General features: G+C 41.9%; 1 protein-coding gene and 1 pseudogene across 1 annotated transcript; one reads left to right on the forward strand and one right to left on the reverse strand.

The window, feature by feature from the left end:
• Positions 1-4,650: 4,650 nt before the first annotated feature.
• LOC122477059 lies at positions 4,651-7,055 on the forward strand (annotated as a pseudogene).
• Positions 7,056-18,868: 11,813 nt separating this feature from the next.
• On the reverse strand, positions 18,869-20,872 carry LOC122477225 (diphosphoinositol polyphosphate phosphohydrolase 3-beta). Its single transcript, XM_043570097.1, has one exon. The coding sequence runs from the start codon at positions 20,681-20,683 to the stop codon at positions 20,189-20,191; it is 495 nt and encodes a 164-aa protein (XP_043426032.1). The 5' UTR covers positions 20,684-20,872; the 3' UTR covers positions 18,869-20,188.
• Positions 20,873-22,478: the final 1,606 nt, after the last annotated feature.

Raw genomic sequence — 22,478 nt, forward strand, 5'->3', positions numbered from 1 at the left:
TCCGGGTTGAACTTTTAGTAGCCTCTCCAGGCCAGAAGCCAAGCCAAATACTTGCCATCAGATAGGCCTGCAATACCTGTAGAATTGGGCAAATTCCTTTTCATGAGGTTCCCAAGATATCCTGAGGTTCCTGCACCTGCCAGGAAGTGACCTTCTTCACGCACCTGGTGAGGCTTCTGGGAACTCTGTAAGCAAGGTATCAGGCCAACATTTCCAAGGGGCTTTATGGCTCCATGTTTCATAAAGCCAACCTTAGTTCCTTAAAGCTGTCTGGTCATATCTGAGTCTATGAATGTCACTCTCAAATATGACATTCCAGTCAAACCCTTTGTATAATAACCAGTATTTCCAATGGTGACCTGTTACAGATGAACAGATTCTTTTTGAATTTATGCAAACAATTGTAATTGCCATAAAAGAAAGAATACTCACTGAGAGTTTTTGAATTTCAGGGGAGTTATGTAGAGAGAAAAGATAAATGCTTCAGATTACAGGTGAATACTTTATGACATTTCTGAATATCATAGATATCTTAAGAGAAAGTTTCCTTAATCTGGAAGAGCAAACATTAGAGAACCAGCAATATTTTCAACCAGAATCACAAAACAATAATCTTCCCCAGTTCATTTAATCCCATGTTCCTAATTCTTGTTCAATTTGAATGCAGCTTCTTAGTTCTGGAAATTCCTACCCATTTTAGTATTAATCTTAAAGATATCGAATACCTGTATTTGTCCCCAAAGTCCTTTTTATAAATTTCCTTGAAGAAGAAACACGTTTTGTGAGAGAATAAGAACAATTATAAATGACAAAATATCATAAATAGACATTGTTAAAGATCTGATGAGAATTCATTATGATGCAATTTACAAAGAAATTCAGTTATTTCTGTGACACATAACACTTCAGGTAATCAGAATATTAAGTGATGACCTTATACCAAAACATTAAAACTTTAGGAATTGCATATATATTTGGACAGTTACAGCATTTACCTGTGCAGTATAACCTAAGGTTTACCATTGTACGACAGTGCCTTTCCAAGTAACTTAGCATCCCAAATAAAAGGGCCTAATTGGTCAAAAAGATTTCATTTGCCTTTAAATCCTGGGAAGTTTGTTAAAACCTTAGGAAGTTAAAGTACATGCTAAATAGGATTACAGATCATTACAAATCTTAAAATTTTATTTATTCAACCAAGGTGGCAATAAAAGATTCTAAAGGTGAATGTATAGCATTATATAGTTCTTACCAAAACCTAGCTCCTTTAACATTGAGAAGTTTTAACTAAGGAATCAAAGACCTGATAAACATGAAACCTAAAACTGGGGTGCCTGGGTGGCTCAGTTGGTTAAGCGTCTGACTTCAGCTCAGGTCATGATCTCTCAGTCTGTGAGTTTGAGCTCCATGTTGGGCTCTGTGCTGACAGCTCAGAGCCTGGATCCTACTTCTGATTCTGTGTGTCTCTCTCTCTGCCCTCCCCTGCTCATGCTCTGTCTCTCTCTGTCTCAAAAATAAATAAAAACGTTAAAAAATTTTTTTTAAAGATGAAACCTAAAACTTTGGTTTTCCACAAAGACAAACCTTTGTTTGCATTGTCTTATCAAGAGCAGATCAACAGTCCAAGAAAACTTTGTCATTTGAGCAGAGAGAAAAGCAGAATTTCAACCTTATACCAGTGTACTTTTAAAATTCCATTCATCTCTCCATAATTTGGCTATTGTTGAGAGTGCTGCTATAAACATTGGGGTACAAGTGCCCCTATGCATCAGCACTCCTGTATCCCTTGGGTAAATTCCTAGCAGTGCTATTGCTGGGTCATAGTGTAGGTCTATTTTTAATTTTTTGAGGAACCTCCACACTGTTTTCCAGAGCCAAAGCATAAGAGACTGTTAAAAACTGAGAACAAACTGAAGGTTGATGGGGGGTGGGAGGGAGGGGAGGGTGGGTGATGGGTATTGAGGAGGGCACCTTTTGGGATGAGCACTGGGTGTTGTATGGAAACCAATTTGACAATATACTTCATATATTGAAAAAAAAATTCCATTCAGATCAACGTTAGTCTCCAATTGAGGACTTAGTAACCCACTGAGAGGTGTTTACATCAGAATTTTTTTAGATGGTAAATTCATGAACCAATTAAGTACAAAGCATGTTTTCCAATAGATCCAAATAGCCTTAATTTCTCTGCAATAAGAAGTTAAAAACACAAACCTATGTTCAGTAATCAAAGCTTTAGCACTCCATCCTATTTGGCAAAGACCTAGATGTCCACTTTACTCCTTGACCTTGAGGATGGGAGGAGGAGCCAATGGTGCCTGAGGCAGTGAGGAGCGTATAGGAACCAGTTATGTAGACCACACTCAAGTTGGTGCAGAAACATCAGGGGGAGGGGAAGGCAGAAGAAAGCAAGGTGCCAGTAGAAGGCAGAGAAGGAAAACCTAATTCAAAACCTTAACTCAGACAGAGGAGCAGACATCATGGTTGTTTTTTTTTTTTTTTCACCAAAGTGGAAATATGGAGTCCACATCAGGCCAAAGAAGACAGGCAATTTCCCCGAAACAAATGGAGTTTCAGCAACTGCTTGGGAACGTTCCTTAAAGTCCCCATCCCAAGGTAGACTAACAACAGTTGGCTCCAATTAGAGCTGTTAACCTGGGAAATGAAGGAGAATCCCTCACATCTGTTAGGCAGAGGAACAGGGAGAGGGAGTCAGTGTCCCCTTCAGTCTGATTCTATCTCTGCCAGACCAATAAGGTCCCCTTCTCAAGGTTCCTCCTGCTATCGGTTGGGTTTCTGGGACTTTCCCTGGTTGGGACATTTATTCTTTTAATGTCCTTTCTCCTTGCAGTAGGTTCACTGACCCCTTGCTAAGGAGGTTCTGGGCCTCCCCCCTCTTGGTGGCTAGACCTTCCCTGTCCTTTTGTTGTGGCTCTCTTGTGCCTCTGGAGCAAACAGGGTATAAGCCTCGCATAGCCTCTCATAATAATCCCTGGGGGAATCCCCTCGCTGCTGGGCATATTCACGGGCTTCTCAGCCCCTGCTCTGATCCCCTGGAGGAAATCCTCTTGGGACCGGCAAATATGGACTGGCATCTGGAGAGCGTCTGCACTTGGGCGAGGAGGCAATCTGGCCACTGGTCCTTGTGGGGGAGGGTTCTCCGGGTCCAGGAGGGGAGGAGAGATGGGCAGCGTCCAGGGCCAGAGGAGTGACAGACAGGGGAGGAATTTCAAGCTCAGGGGCAGGGGGGAGGGAGCCCAGTGGGTCATAAGGTAGAGGAAAGACAGGCTCTTCTACCGGGTCTCCTGCAAACATTAGGGAAGCAGTGGGTTGCTTCTTTGGTTCCCTGGGTGAGTCTCCAGATAAGGCGGCTAAAACCTTTGCCTGATTCTGCTTGCTATGGATGAATTGCACCCAAAACAGAGGATTTCGGGCAATTTCAAGCCAGCAGTTGATGTATGGAAATTGATCAGTGTGACCTGGGTCTCTGGAGACAACATGCCAGACCATTGGGACATCCAAGGTTCCCTCAGAGGGTCCTCCTACACCAAAAGTGGGCCATTATAACTCACATAGGGTCCTTAACTTGCCGGGGGTTATCTTAATTCCATAGTCTCCCCAAAACCCCTTCTTTGCTCTGTCCCGACCCCATAATGTTCCCGTGAGGCAGAGTTGCAAAGACAGACAGAGGGATAGGGGTGCCCCCTCTAATGAGGAGAGCAGTCAGATGCCTGTCTCGCCTTGTCCTGAAGGAACTTAGGTGAGGCTTAGCTGTAGCGGTCTGAGCTTTGTGACTTATGATTGGAAACTATTCCGATGCCACCATAGACTGTATGCCATTCATCATGGAATCACAGACGGGCCCACTCAGGCTCTGTGGGCTTTTGGGGACCTTACAGGTGCCCGCCTGTGGAGACATAGAATCAAACTTGGCAGGCAAGCTAGACCAAGTTGCACATTCACACTCACACACATACCAGAGTTATTACATTCCCTCCTACAGAATTCCTACCTGTGAGACCTTTGAGGTCTCCGGGGAGTGATCAGGTCCCCCTTCCACTCTTGTGAGTGGGCCTGACTAGATAGGGCCCTAGCCTTACCGGTTCCAATGTTGGGTCCAGGTCCTTACCTGCCAAGTCTCCTTGAGTCCAGTGGGAATGGAGGAGTGGGGCCAGCCTGAGGCGACTGAGTGGAAGACTGTCAAAATTCAGGCAGGGCGCGCCTTCTCCCTTGTGATTCCTTGTTCTATCACCACTTCACCATTCTCCCAAACCGGTGACAACAATGGGCCAGCACGGTTGGGTTTCCTGGTCAGGGAACCAAATATGTTACAGAACCAGGCTGGAACACTGGCGAAAAAACCAAGCAGCACTCAGGGATCTTGGTGGATCAGAGATTTATGTAACACCGGCGGGTTCAGAGGAGACTATTTCTCCAAAGATCTGAGCTCCAAATTAAGGGGGGAAGGGTAATTTATAGTTGTCAGCTTCCATATTTGTGGCAGGTAGCAAACAGGGCAAGAAGAACCCGGAAGAGGTGTCTCTAAGCTAGAGACCAGAGCTTGTTTTAGTCCCGTTGGCCATCTTATGGTGTAAAACTTTATTCATTTTCCAACAGGGAGACTGAGACCCTTTGAGTAAGGACCCTAGTATGCTACTGATAAATTATACTGTTACTCTTTCTCCCCATGCTTCCAAAGAGACCTGAAGCCATTTTTCAGGGTAACTGAACATTGAAGAAGGAAACAAATTAGATATTTCAGGATTTACTGGCCATTGGCTCTGAACTGACACTGATTCCAGGAGACCTGAAATGTCACTGTGACCCACCAGTGAGAGTAAGGGCTTATGGAGGTCAGGTGATCAGTGGAGTTTTAGCTCAGGTCTGTCTCACAGTGGGCCTAGTTGGCCTCCAAAAGAATCCTGTGGTTATTTTGCCAGTTCTGGAATAAATAATTGGATCGCAGCTGGCAGAATCCCTACATTGGTTCCCTGACCTGTGGAGTGAGGGCTATCATGGTGAGAAGGGCCTAGTGTATGACACTACAACTACCTCCACCTAGGAAAATAGTAAACCAAAAGCAAAACTGCATTTGTGAAGGATTGCAGAGTTTAGTCCCACCATCAAGGAATTGAAAGATGCAGGGGTGGTGATTCTCCACACATCCCTATTCAACTGTACACTTGGCCTATGCATAGGACAGATGGATCTTGGAAAATGACAGTTGATTATCATAAGCTTAACCAGATGGTAGTTCCAATAGCAGCTGCTGTATCAAATGTGGTTTCATTGTTTAAGCAAATTAACACATCCCTTGGTATCTGGTACCCAGCTATTAATCTTACAAAAGTCTTTTTCTCCATACCAGTCTAAGGTTCACCAGATTCAGTTTGCTTTCAGCTGGAAAGTCCAGAAATACACCTTCACTGTTCTACCTCAAGACTATATCAATTCTTCAGCTCTATGTCATAATTTAGTTACCTTGGATCTTGTTCAACTTTCTCTTCCAGTAAATATCACACTGGTCCTTTATATTTATGGCATTGTATGGATTGGACCCAGTAAGCAAGAAGTAGCAACTACTCTAGATTTATTGGTAAGACATTTGCATGCCATGGAATGGGAAATAAATCTGACAAAAATTAAAAGGTTTTCTACATCAGTGAAATTTCTCAGGGTCCAGTAGTATGCGGAATGTTGAAATATCCCTTCTAATAGGAAAAAAAGTGAAGATATTTGTGTCTTATGTGAATTCTTACCAAGGGGTGACCTTGGCAGAGGAGAATTTAATAATCAGGTGCAGAGGATGGCCCATTCTATAGATACCAGTCAGCCTTTTTCCCCAGCCAATCCCTGTCTCATGAGCAAAGCACTCATGAACAAAGTAGCCAAGGTGGCAAGAATGGAGGTTATGTGTGGGCTCTGCAATATGAAGTTCCATTCACCAAGGCTGACCTGGCTATGATCACTGCTGAGTTCCCAACCTGCCAGCAGCACAGACCAACACTAAGCTCCTGATATGGCACCATTCCCTAGGGTTATCAATTAGCAAGCTACTTCATGGCAGTTTGATTATACTGGACAGCTTCCATATGGAATAGGCAGTATTTTTGTTCTTATTGGAATAGACACTTACTCTGAATATAGATTTGCCTTCTCTGCATGCGTTGTTTCTGCCAAAACCATCATCCATGATTTACAGAATGCTTTGCCACCATCATTGTATTCCATATAGTATTGTGTCTGATAAAGGAACTCACTTCACAGCAAATGAGATGCAGCAATGGGCCCATGCTCATGGAATTCACTGGTTTAAAATGGTCCCCACCATCTTAACGCAGCTGGCTTGATAAAACTGTGGAATGGCTTTTTGAATATTCAGTTATAGCACAAACTAGGTGGTAATACCTTGAAGAGCTAGGAAAGATTCTCCAACAGGCTGTGTATGCTCTGAATCAGCATCCAATATATGATGCTGATTCTCCCATAGTCAGGATTCATAGGTCCAGGAATCAAGGGGTTGAATGGTAGTGGTACTACTCACTATACTCCTGGTGATCCACTAGCAAAACTTTAGCTTCTTCTTCATGCAATCTTATGCTCTGCTGGCCTAGAGGTCTTAGTTCCAAAAAATTGATTTCTTTTTCTTCTAGGAGGCACAACAATAATTCCATTGAACTAGAAACTAAGACTGCAACCTGTCCCTTTTGGACTCATCCCACTGTATCAATAGGAAAAAAAGGAGTTACTGTGTTGGCTGGGGTGTCTGATCCTGACTATCAAGGGGAAATTGGACTGATACTCCACAACAGAGGTAAGGAAGATCATGTTTGGAATAAGGAGGTCCCTTCAGGGAGTCTCTTAGTATTACTATGCCCTGTGATTAAAATCAGTGGAAAACGACAACAACCCAATCCAGGCAGGAAAGTCCAGAAAGTTTGGGTCACTATCTTCCAACCCCAAATAAAGAACCACAACCAGCTGAGGTGCTTGTTGAAGGCAAAGGAAATATGGGATGGTTAGAGGAAGAAGGTATTTATAAATACCATTTATAATCATGTGGTCTATTACAGAAATGAGAACTTTAATTATCATGAGTATTTCTTCCTTGTTATGAATATGTTTTTGTGTTTGGGTGTGTATATTTAATACTCATATTTCTTCTCTGTTTTAATGCCTTATCATGTAAGATATATTAGACTTTATATCCTACTATTTATTGTATTTAAGTTATGGGATATCAAGGAGAAGAGTAAACATCATTCAAGGACTTTACCTCCTCTTATAGGGAAGGGGTTAATGTGTTTTTGGTTATATGTAGGACCATTGTATCATGTTAGGTGGAAGGATGATTTTGCTATTGACCTCATTTGGAAATTAAGTATGGCTTAAGGATATGTGTATGGGTGTCAGATTGACAAGACATAGACCTGTGATGCTTAATTTTTTTGTGTCAACTTGGAGGTGGTTTTTGGATGGATTAACACTTTAATTAGTGAACTTTGTTTAAGATTGCCTTCCATGATGTGAGTGGGCCTCATTTAATTAGTTGAAGCCTGAATAGGACAACAAGACTGACTTCCTTGAGCAAGAGGGAATTCTCCAACAAATGTTATTCAAACATCATAATGTAATACCAGCCTTCAGATTGGAACTGCACCATTAGCTTTTCTTCATTTGACTGTCAGCCCACACTGCAAATTTTGGATTTACTAGTCTCCATAATCTTGTAAGTCAATTCTGTATAGTAAGTCTCCTTCTAAATATATACATATCCTACTGGCTGCTTCTCTGGAGAACCTTGACCAGTAAATATGGTAAGACCTATAATCTTAGGGTAGTTTGTAGAGTTATTTCTAGAGAGTGTAGTATAAGCCCTGGGAAAGTGAATGGGGTAATTGCTGAAACATAAGCGATGTTCTGGTCTCAAGGCTGTCAAAAGTGATAGCATTATGAGATCCAGAGCACCATGATCTTCCAGGAGCCAGTTAGGGAACAGACCCACTATAATTGCCTAGCAGTCCTTGAAACTGCACATCTTCCCTGCATGCTTTCCCGTAAACATCAGATGTGTGTTTGGTCTATGTTTGGAGGCTCTTTGTGTTTTCCTCCCACACTTTGACATTCCTCGATATTTATACCTGGCGAACATGAAATAAAGTCTATGTGCAGTTTGCTGCTGCTGCTGTCTCACTGGCAGAGGCAGCCCTACACATCCCCTCATTTTAAGTGTCTGAGGACTTTTTCTTCAGTGCGTGGCTACAGTAGTTACTTAATATTAAATAAAGGACAAACAGGTATGCCTTATTTTAACCATCATAATTGTTGCCTTGACTAAATTCCCCGTGGTAATAGTACCCATTGCCCTTAAATATCCAATAGTGGGCATGGACACTGTGACCCATTAATAAACCAAAATTAAATTAAGTCTTTGGCACGCACAAACTGGTTTGAAGAAACAGAATGTTGTGGATATCCTCCTCACCTTTTTCTAGTTAATACGGCCCAATGTAAATTAAAACATAGCCTTTCAAGGATTGAAACCCATTATACAAGACCTATTTAGAGAAGGGTTGAGCCTCAATACCTTTAAAAAAAATTTTAATGTTTATTTTTGAGACAGAGAGAGACAGAGCATGAGCAGGGGAGAGGCAGAGAGAGAGAGAGAGGAAGACACAGAATCAGAAGCAGGTTCCAGGCTCTGAGCTGTCAGCACAGAGCCCAACGCGGGTCTTGAACTCATCAACTGCGAGATCATGACCTGAGCTGAAGTCGGATGCTCAACCTACTGAGCCATTCAGGCACCCTGAGCCTCACTACTTCTTCATTTAACAGCCTATTTTGGCCTGTTCTTCACTTGGGAAGAACAAATGGGACTTCACAATGGATTACTAGTCTTAATGCCATAGTACCACCCATTAAAAGCCCCCATAATTAATATTATGGAACTTACTGACCTTGTACAATCAGCAACTGATAAATATTTTTCTATTATAGATTTGGCCAATATGTTCTGCTTAGTGCCTATTTCAAATGCTTCTCACCCCAGTTTTCCTTCCCTTTCAAAGGGAAATGATACATGTTTACCTGGCTACCCATAGGGTACCTCGACAGTTCTTCTATCTCACACAGTCTTTGCAGGCAAGACCTTAACTGAACACAGCTTTCTCCAGGGGCACAAATATGCCATTGATGCCATTGCATTGATGCCATTCTCTTCTGAGGGGATTCCGTAGAAAAACTCATTCAGGATATTCAAATATTCAAAAAGGTGTTCACAAAAAAGAGTGGGGGCCATTGACCCACACTTAAGTGCAATGTCTCACCATTTCAGATAAGTTCCTGAAAATTAGTAATCCGAGAGCTTCCAATTCTTGACACTGCCAAAAAAGCACAACTCACCCTCTCAGCACTCACATTAAAACAAGCCCAAAATCTTCTGGTCCTTTTTGGGTTATGGAGGTAACATATTCCTCAAATTTTATTTTAGCCTATTTATGCTTTTATCTGCAAATAGGTTCAACTTGAATGGCATCCCCACCCCCTAACAAATATAGGCACTCCTATTAGTGTCTCCCAGAGACTTTCACTTTAAGGCTTAGCAACCTACTCTTAAGCATCTTAGAATCTCTGCACCAACCATGATAGCCATAAATTGCCTGTGGCATTTTGACACAAGAAACTGCGCTACTAGGTCCCATGCTATGTATCATTAGAATGCAATTGCTGGCTGAATACTGGGATCTCCTGGAAGTAGAGGCTCCCAGAGGCCCTGAGTTTGTGACCCTCCATATCCAGCTAATTATGCCTTAGGCCTTGGAAGAGGTGCCCTGCAGACTCATCAGTCACCAAAGCCTCTTTGCTATGGTATGGGGCCAAACCTGAGTACTCTAGCATATCACACTTGCACATGGCAATGGTCTTCCCTGTCTTCAGTCTCTTGCCAGATGTCATGGTACTGGAAGATGTCACCCCTTGGTTACCTGAAGATCATCTTGGGATCAATTTAGTGGATAGCAGTGGGAGTTTGTACACTTTATGGATACACTGTCATAATCAAACATGATGGAACTAAGTGGATTATTGCTGCTTTTCATCTCTTAACCCATATGTATCTGACAAAGTACTAGACTCAAAGATCAGCACAATTAGCCAAACCTCAGGCAGTTGTTTTAGCACTGGATGCCCTGGGCAATAATTGGCCCCTTCTGAAAATTTTAAATACTTTAAAAAATGTTTATTTATTTATTTTGAGCTAGGGGGAAGAGGGAACAGGAGAGGGGAAAGAGAGAGAGAGAGAGAGAGAGAGAGAGAGAGAATCCCAAGCAGGCTCCATGCTGTCAGCACGGAGCCTAATGTGGGGCTTAATCCCACGAACCATGAGATCATGACCTGAGCTGAGATCACGAGTCAGAGTCTTTACTGACTGAGCCACCCAGGTGCCTCACTTCTGCAAATTTTTAGACCCCTAGGCCATTTTCAATGGTCTGGTTATCTGGTTTTGCCAATGGCAACAACATAATTTTTTTTTTATTGAAGATTGTCCCTTTTGGAAGATGTGGTGTGTGTGTGTGTGTGTGTGTGTGTGTGTGTGTGTGTAATGGAGTATTACTTGGCAATCAAACAAAATGAAATCTTGCCATTTGCAACAATGTGGATGGAACTGGAGTGTATTATGCTAAGCAAGATTAGTCAGAGAAAGAAAAATATCATATGATTTCACTCATATGTGGAATTTAAGATACAAAACAGATGAACATAAGGGAAGGGAAGCAAAAATAATATAAAAACAGGGAGGGGGACAAAACGTAAAAGAGTCTTAAATATAGAGAGCAACATGAAGGTTGCTGGAGGGGTTGTGAGTGAGGGGGTTGGCTAAATGGGCAAGAGGCATTAAGGAGGACACTTGTTGGGATGAGCACTCGGTGTTATATGTAGGGTATGAGTCACTGGATTTTACTCGTGAAATCATTATTGCACTATATGCTAACTAACTTGGGTGTAAGTTAAAAAAAAGGAAAAAAGAAAAAAAAGTCCCTTTTGGGGTAAAGACTCTGGGAATCTCTTGCTTCACAAATAAGAAAATATAAATTAACATCCACACACTTCTCTACATATACTGAAGCTATAATACAAGCCCTCATCAATAGAGTCCTTATCCCCTTCAGAGTTCTGGGCATTGCTGACTATGACCAAGGTATTCATTTCATTTCTCAGAATACACAAGCTGGGCAAGACATTTGACAAACGTTTCATTGTCCTTACAGGCCTCAGGCTCCAGACCTCACAGAATACGTTAATGGCTTATTAAACCTGCTCAGATTCAATTAAAGAAACAATACATTTTAGTCATCAAACATCAGGGATGAATTTTAATAAAGTATGTCTCCATTTTATTTTGATTTTTGCTGACAGCTCTGAAACATCACGCCTCACTCTTCCCTTTCAGCTGTACATCTGGGCAAGCTAATAAAAACCCTGGGTGCGCTCTCCTTTGATGGCAGAGAGTTTCAAACCATTTATGCCCCTGGCTGTGTATTAGAGCCTTCACCTCGGTGTCACCCTCTAGCCACAACAAAAATCCAAGTCAATCTCCTTTCCTTGTTTTCTCAAGACATTTTCACACCAGCTTTGGAAGCCTGTTCTGCGTTCCCTGTAAAGCCTCATTATGTGAGTAATAAACTTTCGAATATCCTCTTGGTGTGTAAGTGACATCATCAGTCTAAACATCTGAACTAAATTTTGGATAGGGGTGGGGCCCATTCTGTATCTGCAGAGTAGTCACAACTGGTGGCCTGTTTATAGACAGAATTCCTAGTGGGATATGTGAAAGGAAAGTGGAATTGTGGAATCTCCATGGTGTCTGGCACACTTGCATGTATTCATATAGGTTTGAACTGCAGCTAATCTAAGTTAAATGCCCTGTGGCCTCCCAGAACACAGTCATATAGCCCCCCCCCCCGCTTTTTCTCCAAGTTTTTATTTAAATTCCAGCTTGTTAACACAGTGCAATATTAGTTTCTGGTATAGAATTTAGTGATTCATCACTTCCATACAACATCCAATGCTCATCAAAACAGGTGTACTCCTTAATACCTATCACCTATATAACCCATCCCCCCACCCACTTCCCCTCCAGTGACCATCTGTTTGTTCTCAATAGCTAAGAGTCTGTTTCTTGGTTTGCCTCTTTTTTTCCCCATTTGTTTTGCTTCTTAAATTCTGAATATGAGTCAAATCATACAGTATTTGTATGACTTATTTCACTTAGCATAATACTCTCTAGCTCCCTCCACATTGTTGCAAATGTCAAGATTTCATTCTTTTTTATGGCTGAGTCAAATTCTGTTATATATATATATATATATATATATATATATATAATCTTTATCCATTCACCAGTTGATGGACATGTGGGCTTTTTCCATAGTTTGGCTATTGTTGATAAGGCTGCTATAAACATTGAGGTGCATGTACCCCTTTGAATCATATTTTTGTATCCTTTGGGCAAATAGTACTACAATTGCTGGGCCGTAGAGTAGTTCTACTTTTAACTTTTTGAGGAACCATACTATTTTTCCAGAGTGGCTGCACCAGTTTGCATTCCCACCAACCATGCAAGAGGGTTCCCCTTTCTCTGCATTCTTGCCTACACCTGTTGTTTCCTGTGTTGTTAATTTTAGTCATTCTGACAGGTGTGAGGTAATATCTCATTGTAGTTTTGATTTGTATTTCCCTGATGATGAGTGATGTTGAACATATTTTCATTTGTCTGTTAGCCATCTGTAGGTCTTCTTTGGAAAAATTTCTATTCACATACAATCCCTTTTATTTCTTTGTTTTCATTTAGGGTATGTGGGACAAGAACCTGGGGAGCTGGCACCATTTGCTCATTCTTCTTTGCATTTTATATTTAAGTAATACACTGTATAAATCTTAAAGTAGCTCATTATATCTTTACCAGTAGAATCAGTCAGGCCTTGGACTTGCCTTGTCTTGTATATGTGAATTTGTTACCATATAATCCTAATTGCTATCTTTTATCCATAAAATAGTTGGCATAATTATATTAATTTAATAGTTACTAAACTGAATAAATACCAAGAGCTTACCATGTCTTTCAATCATTTGTATTATCTATAGTACTTTATGAAGCTAAGAAGTTAGGAATAATTGTTACTGGAAGATTCTGAAAAATGGAACCATGATTGATAGACAAAATTTTTTTCCCAATTAAGAGAAATTTGAGTATAGACCAGTCTTATGGCATCTCAATTTTCACATTTTCCAGCAAATACCTGGTAAAATAACACCAATATATTTTTGACAAGTAGGAGGTATGACAATCATTTATATAACAAATGTGTTATGAGCACCTGTGTGGTACCATGTTCCAGGCTCTGTGCCAGACTCTGTGGACACAGAGACAATCTAGTCTCAGTCCCAAAGCCAGGGGACTTCAGAGTTCAGAAGGCAGAAACATTTAGGCTAAGAAGTATAATGTAATTTTGGTAAGAACTATGAAATAACAAAGTAGTGGGGTACCTGGAAACACAGGAGTATACTGTACCCCCAAGAGATCAAGAAGGACTTCTCAGAAGCAGTGCTGTTTGCAAAGGTAAGGTCTATGATTGCCCCCATTTTATGGAAGGGAAAATTGAAGATTACAGAGGTAAAGTAACTTGGAAGAGGGCACACAACCGGTTTTGAGCCATGGCCTATTGGATTCCAAGCCACTGTTTTAATTTACAACCACCACCAACAGTTCCATTCCCCTGGTGCTTTCTGCCTGCAAACTTTAAAAACCTGCTAAAATCAGAGTAAACTCAAGTTAAGAAACAACTTCCAGGAAAATATGGATGAAAAATTTTATGGAATTTTTCTGTTCCTTTTAGCAGAGGAATCCTGGAAGGGAAAGCTCTGTCCAGCTGTGGGGGGAGTAAGGTGCACTCTAAGGTAAACCTTTCATCTCTCCTTTTCCAGGAAACAGCTGTTTCTGGGGAACTGCTTGCTCTTGGAATTGAAACACTTTGAGAGCAGCAGAATGAGCGGCTTCAGCTTTACAGTTCTTCACACGTATAAAGATACTCCTCTTTCTTAGAAGGGACCTTCAATATTTTTCTTCCTGTCTGCTCCTTCTTTACCCGCAAAAGTTGGGACAGACCACGTGTCTGTTGATTTCAGCACAGCTTCACTAACTCTGAGTTAGCAGGCTTTAGCCTTCACAGGAATTCTAAACACAGTGCAAAGCAGAAGGAATATTTGCAGTCAGGAGTGTGTGCTTACTTTCCTGTGTCACCTACCTTCAAATATACAGTTAATGAGATTGCAACTAACAAGTTTACAGCCACTATTCTCCTAAAAAATACTATTTGAAAATGGAATTTTATTGATTTTTATAAAATTCCATAAATTTGTTCCCTGGAGACTCCATCCCTTTGCTCTTTCACAGTGATATGAACTACACTGTGTCAAATATCCTGCTCAATAGGAGAATCCATTCCCATTTTCCAATAAATAAGAATTTAACTCTTCCTATTTAAATGAGCCAAATTAAGAGGGGAAAAAAACCTCCTGACAGTGGTCTGTAGCAAGATAAACACTAGCCACTCCAGAGTTTGTCAGCCCTCTCTTTTTGGGCATTTGACTTCCTGGCCTAGAAGAGGCACCTCAGTGCAAACATTCTTTACACAATCTAAAATTTTTCTTCCTCCTCTTTTTTCTCTGTGCCTTATATATTAGCTTTAACAAGAACTCTGAAAACTATTTTCATTAACTTTTTATTATGGAAAATGTCAAACATACAAAAGTAGAGAAGAACATATATATATAATGAACCATCATTTAACCATCACCCAGCTTTAAATCAAGGCCAATCTTGTTATATTGATCTAATGCACTTAACATCCACTTATTATGAAGCAAATTCCAGATATCATTTCAACCATAAATATTTAAGAATGGATCTCTAAAAGTTAAGGACTCTTGTTTTTGACATAATCTCCATTATCCCAATGAATATCAAATATCAAGTCAATTTTATAATTATCTGGATTGTCTCATAAATGTATTTATTTTACAGTTTGGTCAAATCAGGATCCCCAAAATATCCACATATTACAATTGCTTTATATGTCTCAAGTCCATTTCAATCTATAGGTTCTTCTTCCATTTCTTTCTTTCATCCTGGTGATCCGTTTACTGAAGAAACTGGATCATTTGTCCTACAGTTTCCTACAGCCTGGATTCTGCAGACATCAACTCTGGGCTGTAATGTTTCTCTATTTCCTGTATTTTCTATAGATCAGGAATGTCTAGAGGCACAGGTTGATTTAGGTTCAAAATTGTGGCAAATATATTTCATAGGTGGTGTAGTATACTACCATTAGGAGGCACATGTCTGGGATGATAGAGACATAGGAGTAAGAAGTTTTGCTTTCTAATATTTCACAGCCTAGAAACGGTATGTGACACCTAATATACAAAAAACATGTATATGCTAGACAGCAATTTAGTGTGCTAACACCAGATTAGAAGGTGAATGCTTTACATGATACTCTGTATCATTACAAAATATTATTTAGACAAATCTTCAGTAATATCTACCATATTTCAAGTGATGTCTTGTATGCTAGATACATAAAAAGACTAAGGAAACAAGGCCCTTGCACTATAACCAAGCTGGTGGGAAATACAGATAATCATAAAAGCACAAAAAAAGTCCATAGGTGCCAAATTAGAAGTCCATACAGAGATAGTGGTAGTGCAACAATCTGGAGAACGGTCATTGCAATAAACAGAGAAGTGTTCAAAAGCATAGGACGAGCTTGTCCTCGGGAGTGTGAAAGAGCTCATCTGTGTTTCACAATTCCATTCATCATTGGGTGCACATATTTCTTTCAAAGTACATCTGAATCACATCTGTACCATTCACCTAAAAAAAATCTTATTAATAGTTTTATTGGTTCATCAATTCCTCCAGTCAACAAATATTTATTGAGACTCTTGTAAAAGTTTTCAGTGAATTATCCAATGCAGTTCCACTCTGAGGTCAGGTGAAAATAAGAGACTGTCCAGATAAAACATGAAGCTAAGAAATCAAGAATACACTAGTAGTAGACATTTCTAATCTGTGGTTCAGTGACAAATGTCTCCAAACTTTAGCCACTTTTCTAGGCTCTGAGAATATGGACAGGATTCAGGCTGGGTCCTACTCCTCAAAGAGTTCATAGTCTAACAGGCCAACAATCATTCAGAAAGATGGGTACAATACTAGAATGGTCCTGAAAATATTTCCTGGTTCTCTTGGTGCTTCCACAAAAGGGACCCTGAAAAAGAAAACTCTAGCCAGCTGTTAGTACTTAGGCTCTAAGGCAGATTTTTCACCTCACTTTTCCCAGTTAACAACTTTTGATAAAGGAATTGTCTTTCTTACAAGTGGACTCCATGTAATGGGAAGTGAGAGGAGCAGCTCCAGCTTCAGAGCCCTTTAAACCATCTGTCCCAGAAAGGCCCTCTAATGTTGCTACCTTAAAAACTGCCTGTTCCTGCTTTTAAACACACACACAAACACTCTCTTTCTTATTTGATGTTTCTTAATACAAAACATTTCTTAATACAAAAATGTTGAAATCTTTACAATTCTCTTATGAAACCCTACAAAGGAATTCATAATATTTATAGCTACCCCCATCCCTTTCAGAGTTAGTTCTTCCAACAGTGATTTGATACACAAAAAAAATAGGTTTCTTAGAAAATATAATACTTTATACATCCAGGGAAATTTATATATCAAGCATATTGATATTACCTTTACTCCAGCATGTCTTTTAAAAATGTTTTTAAAAAGATAATAGGTACTTGTCCAGTTGGGGGGGGGGGCGAGGAACCCAGCCTTTACAAAAACATGCTAGAAACAAATTCTACCTCATATTTGAAAGTCTTAATTATCTTTGATCAATGCTCTGTTTATTGGGGGGGAGGTATGAGCAGAAAGATTCATCTGTTCATTTTTTGTAAATCATCACAGAAATAATATGGGTGCTATATACTGACTCTCCAGGGAAAAAATTTCAACTGTGCATCAAACTCTTAAAAGATGTAAGTTATTGACACGATTAGGTTTGTTAGCTCTGTGTCAACTGTTTTGGCCTGAATTGTTTGGATTTCTCTTTTAAAATGAAAGGCTTTTGGGGTTCTTTGGGCGCCCGGGTGGCTTAGTCACTTAAGCATCTGACTCTAGATCTCAAGCCATGATCTCATGGTTCATGAGTTTGAGCCCCGCATTGGGCTCCCTGATGGCAATGTGTAGTCTGCTTGGGATTCTCTCTCTCTCCCTCTCTCTGCCCTTTCCCAGCTCACGGTCTCTCTCTAAAAAGTAAATGAACATTTAAAAATTAAAAAAAAATGAAAGGCTTGGGTTCTTTCACTTAAATTTTTCTGGACTGAACTCCAGAAGCATATATAACAAGAACTGCCTATGTGAATCTGAAAGCTTAACTTATTGTGATAACTGTAAAATGTTCTGCTACAACTTAGAAATGCAAGCCTTGGGGGGAACCTGGATGGCTCAGCCAGTTAAGTGTTGTACTTTGGCTCAGGTCATGAGCTCCTGGTTTGTGGGTTCAAGCCCCACGTCGGCCTCTGTGCTGACAGCTTGTAGCCTGCTTTGGATTCTGTGTCTCCAGCTTCTCTCTGCCCCTCCTTCACTCTCACTCTATCTCTCTCTCATAAATAAACATTACAAGAAAAGAAGTGCAAGCCTTGGAAGTTTTACAAATTACATAAATTAAAGACCTTGGCAGTGAAGAAAATTCTAGCAAGTGATAGACTCAATCCAAATGTTTTTAAATAAAGTACAGCAAATATTTACAGGCTAACAATTCTTAAGACTTGATTAATATCAACACTATACTATCTACACTTGCCAAATACATAGTTCAAAAGTCAAAACATGAGATTGTGCATTATTCTAAGAATTCCATGTATAGGTTATACCCAGGTATTTGTGGCAGTATTTTTATTTATTTTTTATTTTTTTAAACATTTATTATTAAGAGACAGAGAGAGGCAGAGCATGAGCATGGGAGGGGCAGAGAGAGGAGGAGACACAGAATCCAAAGCAGGCTCCAGGCTCTGAGCTGTCAGCACAGAGCCCAATGCAGGGCTTGAACACACAAACTGTGAGAGCATGACCTAAGCCAAAGTAGGATGTTCAACCGACTGAGCCACCCAGGTGCCCCTGTGGCAGCATTTTAGATGAGGGCAGTCTTATGTACGAAACAGGTGTAAAGCAATGATCCAGTTCCTTTGCTATTAGTGTATACCTTGAAAAATCTCGAGTTACCAGGAATACCTATTAGTTGATTTGGACTATTGTAATAAAAGGCCAAGAGGTAGGATTTAGAAAGTTTTTTTTTAATTATGTCTTTCTGTATAAAGAAATATATTTTTGAAAAACAGATGATCTGCATAATTTACAATATGAAATTATATAATTGTTTTTTAAAAGCCGTTGGTTTTCTACTCATTCCTTTGATAATATTAATTTTTCTTAAATATGTGCTTTATTCAGACATATTTATATATGGCAAAGATTTAAAAAAAACCAATTGCATCAAAGTTTTAAAAAGTATAACAATAGTCAATACTACCAGCCAGCGTTTGTATTCTTTTTAAATGTTACTATGCAAAATAACAAAATATTTGAATTATAGTTATTACCCACTTATATTTATTATTAGCCTATAGAATATTTTCTAGTTGTTAATTATTATATGTAAAAAGATATCACCCACCTATACTCTCTTCACAATATAGACTTTTTCTCAACCTTCCTAAGAGAAGATAAGGAGTTCTAAGAAGAATCAAGACTTTCAAAAATTTTTAATACAGAGTACATAAAAGTGATCCCCCCAAAATTAGCTGAGACTCGTGGTCCTAGGCAAGTTAACAAGGAAAATGTATGAGTTTTTAGTTTGGCACCCAAAAGAGTTTGTCTTGTGACAGAAAACATTTATCCTAAATCTTTAATAGAGATTGTTCAGGTGTCCTGACACTTTAAGAAGTCTGTACCAGCCAAGTATCAAGAAAGGTACATCACGGGATTGGAATGTAATCACCATATAAATCCCATGCCTATGGTTATTGGTAGTCAGGAGGGTTAACTGGAATGTCCACTCAATTCAAATATGTGAAATAACTTTCTTTCAAAGACTAGTTAATATTGGGAGAACCATGGTTATTCTAGGGTATTAAGAAATGGGCAATGAAGTTGCAAGTTGAACACGAAATCACTCCCTACGAATACAGTTTTCATGATAACATGTACACATCAGGATGTGTTTGGCTAACAATACTTATCCAAGAAGATATTCACTGTCTAAAGTAATATTTGTTAAAGTACATTTGGGCTGTATGGGAAATGGCCACTTCAAATAAGCAGCAAAAAACTACCACTGGTGAAATTTTTTTGAAAATCAAATTATGTACCTATGAGTAAAGAAACTTCTGAAAAGGCCAAATTAGATCACATCACTAAACACAAAATTATTGCCCAGTAAGGAAAGACCATAAGATGTGAAATTTCTTAAATATTAAAAAAAAAAATCCATCAATGATCTTTAAACCAATTGCCATCACAGAAGGGCTGGCGCTAATGCTGTGAATGAGAAAGGAGGTTAAGAAAAAAAAAAAATTAAAGATGCCACACCACCAAGATGTTCAGATTTAAAAGGCCTTCACTACAAAACAAACCGCAAGGCTACGGTACTAAAAATGCACACGTGCACATACACACGTGTGTGGAAACGTAAAAGAAAAGAACAACCCACAGCGTGAACACACTTGTACACACACACACACACACACACACACACACTAAGAGCTGAGCAAGCAGTTAAGGCACCTTAAAAAAACAACAACAAACAAACCCACGTGGTTTAGGCTTACCGAAATCTGTTACAGTCCTACGAAGCAGCGATTTTCAAAGCATCTGAAAAACGTGCAAATTGTCTGAAAACAGTGCCTGGCAACTGAGACAGTTTGCAAGCGTGATTCAGAGCTCTGCCAAGGAAACAAAAGAAGCCCCCCTCCTCCCCGAGAGACCGCACTAGGCAGCAGAGGTGCTCCGGGCACTATTTATTCTAAGGTAGGCGGAAAGCAGAAGTCTGTGCAGGAGCGGTACATACTAGGGATCGCTCTGTGGCAGAGACCGGGCCACCGAGTTTCCATTGGTTGGGGAGCCGCCCAGCTTTAGTTTCTCCAGATATTCGGCATGCACGGGCTTGTGGCACTGGAGAACCTTGATCGCATCTTCGATTTTGAACCACTCTCGCTTCCTTCCAATGCTAACCGAATCTTCCCAATCCTCCAGAATCTCGGTGACGGTCAGTACGTACACGTACGTTCTGTGCTTGCGGTCTTGGTTCTGTTCGAAAATGCCCAGGAGGCGGCCTAACTTCCCCTTGACTCCCGCCTCTTCGAACACCTCTCGGACAGCCGCACTGCCCGGCTCCTCCTCGGGCTCCATGCCCCCGCCCGGCACGATCCAGCGGTCCGGGTACCGACTGCTACTCACTAACAGCACCTCGTCCTCGCGCTCGCTCCGGAAGCACAGGCACGCCGCCCGCTTCTTGAACCCCTCCGGGTCGTAGGTGCGCGTCTGGTTGGGCTTGCACTTCATCGTCACGGCCACCCGCTCCCGCCGCTCGCTGCTGCTGGGGTCGCTGTCGCCGCTGCCACCGCAGCCGCCCGAGGTGCCAGAGAGAGAAAGGGCCGAAGAGAGGAGCAGCGAGAGAAAGCGCTCTGGCCAGGAGCCCCGGGAGCCCCGGGTAGATGAGGCAGGGGCGGGGGCGGGGACGCGGGCGGGCGAGATACGTCAGGCAGTTCGTCCCCCGTGCGGCCAGAGGGTCCCGAGCGCCGCCGCCTGACTGGACGAGGCGCCGCCGCCCCCGCGCCCGCGCCGGAGCCGGAGCCCGCGACCCCGACCCCGCGCCGCCGCCAGCGGGTCCGCCACTCCGCACAGAGCCCACCCGCGACTCCCGCGCGCGCCCCCCTCCCTCCTCAGCCGCCGGGCAGGGGTTGAGCGAGGTGAGGCGCATTCGCGTGCGCGTCCGTGTCCCCATTCACGTGCGCGTTCACGTTGGAGGGCGAGGGGCGGGGGCGGGGGTCTCGTGGCTCCCGCAGCGCGCGCGGCGGCGCCGGGGGCCCACTGCGCAGGCGCCCCGCACCTCGCGGGCTGGGAATCTCCTGCCAGCGGGACCTCGGTTCGCCAATCGCTGCACTGTGACTTGGGCCGGGATCCTTTCCACGTGCGCCTTTTGAGTCGAACTTGGCCGTGGCGCGGCCAGACGTTTCTCCACCCTGCCCAGCAGGTTGCATGAAACACGTGCACTTATTTTACCCGCGATAAGGTAAAGGGCATCATCACCGTCCATAACAAATGGTACCTCCTTACGTTTTAGGAGGGCCCAGGGTTGTCTAAATGATCCTCAGTATTCCTGGCAAAACAGTACCTAATCTTTGCTGAGTCATAGCATGCCGTTTTATTTCTTCAACGGGTTTGTCCACCTTAAAGGTCAAACAGCCCGTTCGTTTATCAGCAAAATGGGGTTATTTGGGAGTAGCAGAGGAATTGCGATTCGGGACACGCAAAGCGTGGCACACCTTGGACAAGTCTGGAGATCCGAGCAGGGGAACCTTGCTTTGTAGGAAAAAGAGGAAGTTGGGAGGGAGTCCTGCGAAGGAAAAGTCCATTGCAGGAAAACGACAGTTCAGAGTGATGACAGTTTCTCAAGTGGCAGAGTTGTGGTATTTTCCTATTGGCTGAGCTTGTTGCTGGGGCAGGAGAAATTCCTCCTTCCTCCTGCTGGAGTAGGAAAGTAAACTTCTTCCTGCTGGGAATGCAAGGCACTATTTGTCCTTGTTGGGGTCCACAATTGATTGCAGTGGTAGGGTGTGAAAGCTCCCCCTGCTGGCCTATGGACTCCCATTTTAATAAGGTTTCCTTGAGGCGCTTGGGTGGCAAGGTCAGTTAAGCCTCCAGGTGTGGATTCCCACTCAGGTCTTGATCTCAAGACGGTGAGACCGAGCCACAGTCTTGCTCTGCGCTGGGTGTAGAGACTGCTTACGATTCTCTCTCTCTCCCTTTGCCCTGCTCCCCGCACCCCCCACCACACTCCCCCCCCCTTCCAAAATGAGGTTTCCTTTATTCAGGGTGGCAGGTTCTTCACCTTGCCTGGCATGTTGGCACAGCCCATCACTTAACACTTTTCTTGAACCCCTACTGACATCTTTCCTCAGTTTCCTATCAGTAAACTTCTCGCCTACTTGTTTCAGCCCTTTGCACTTGGAGTCCTATTCACCCAACAGCTGCAGAACCACTCCAATTAGCCTTTTATTAAATGCCAACAGTCTCCACCCTCCACCGACTCCACCCTCCTCTCTCTTTCTCATTGAGAAGTACCGCTTGGGGTTTT

Source organism: Prionailurus bengalensis, chromosome X (genome assembly GCF_016509475.1).
Source record: "Prionailurus bengalensis isolate Pbe53 chromosome X, Fcat_Pben_1.1_paternal_pri, whole genome shotgun sequence".
Lineage (NCBI taxonomy): Eukaryota > Metazoa > Chordata > Mammalia > Carnivora > Felidae > Prionailurus > Prionailurus bengalensis.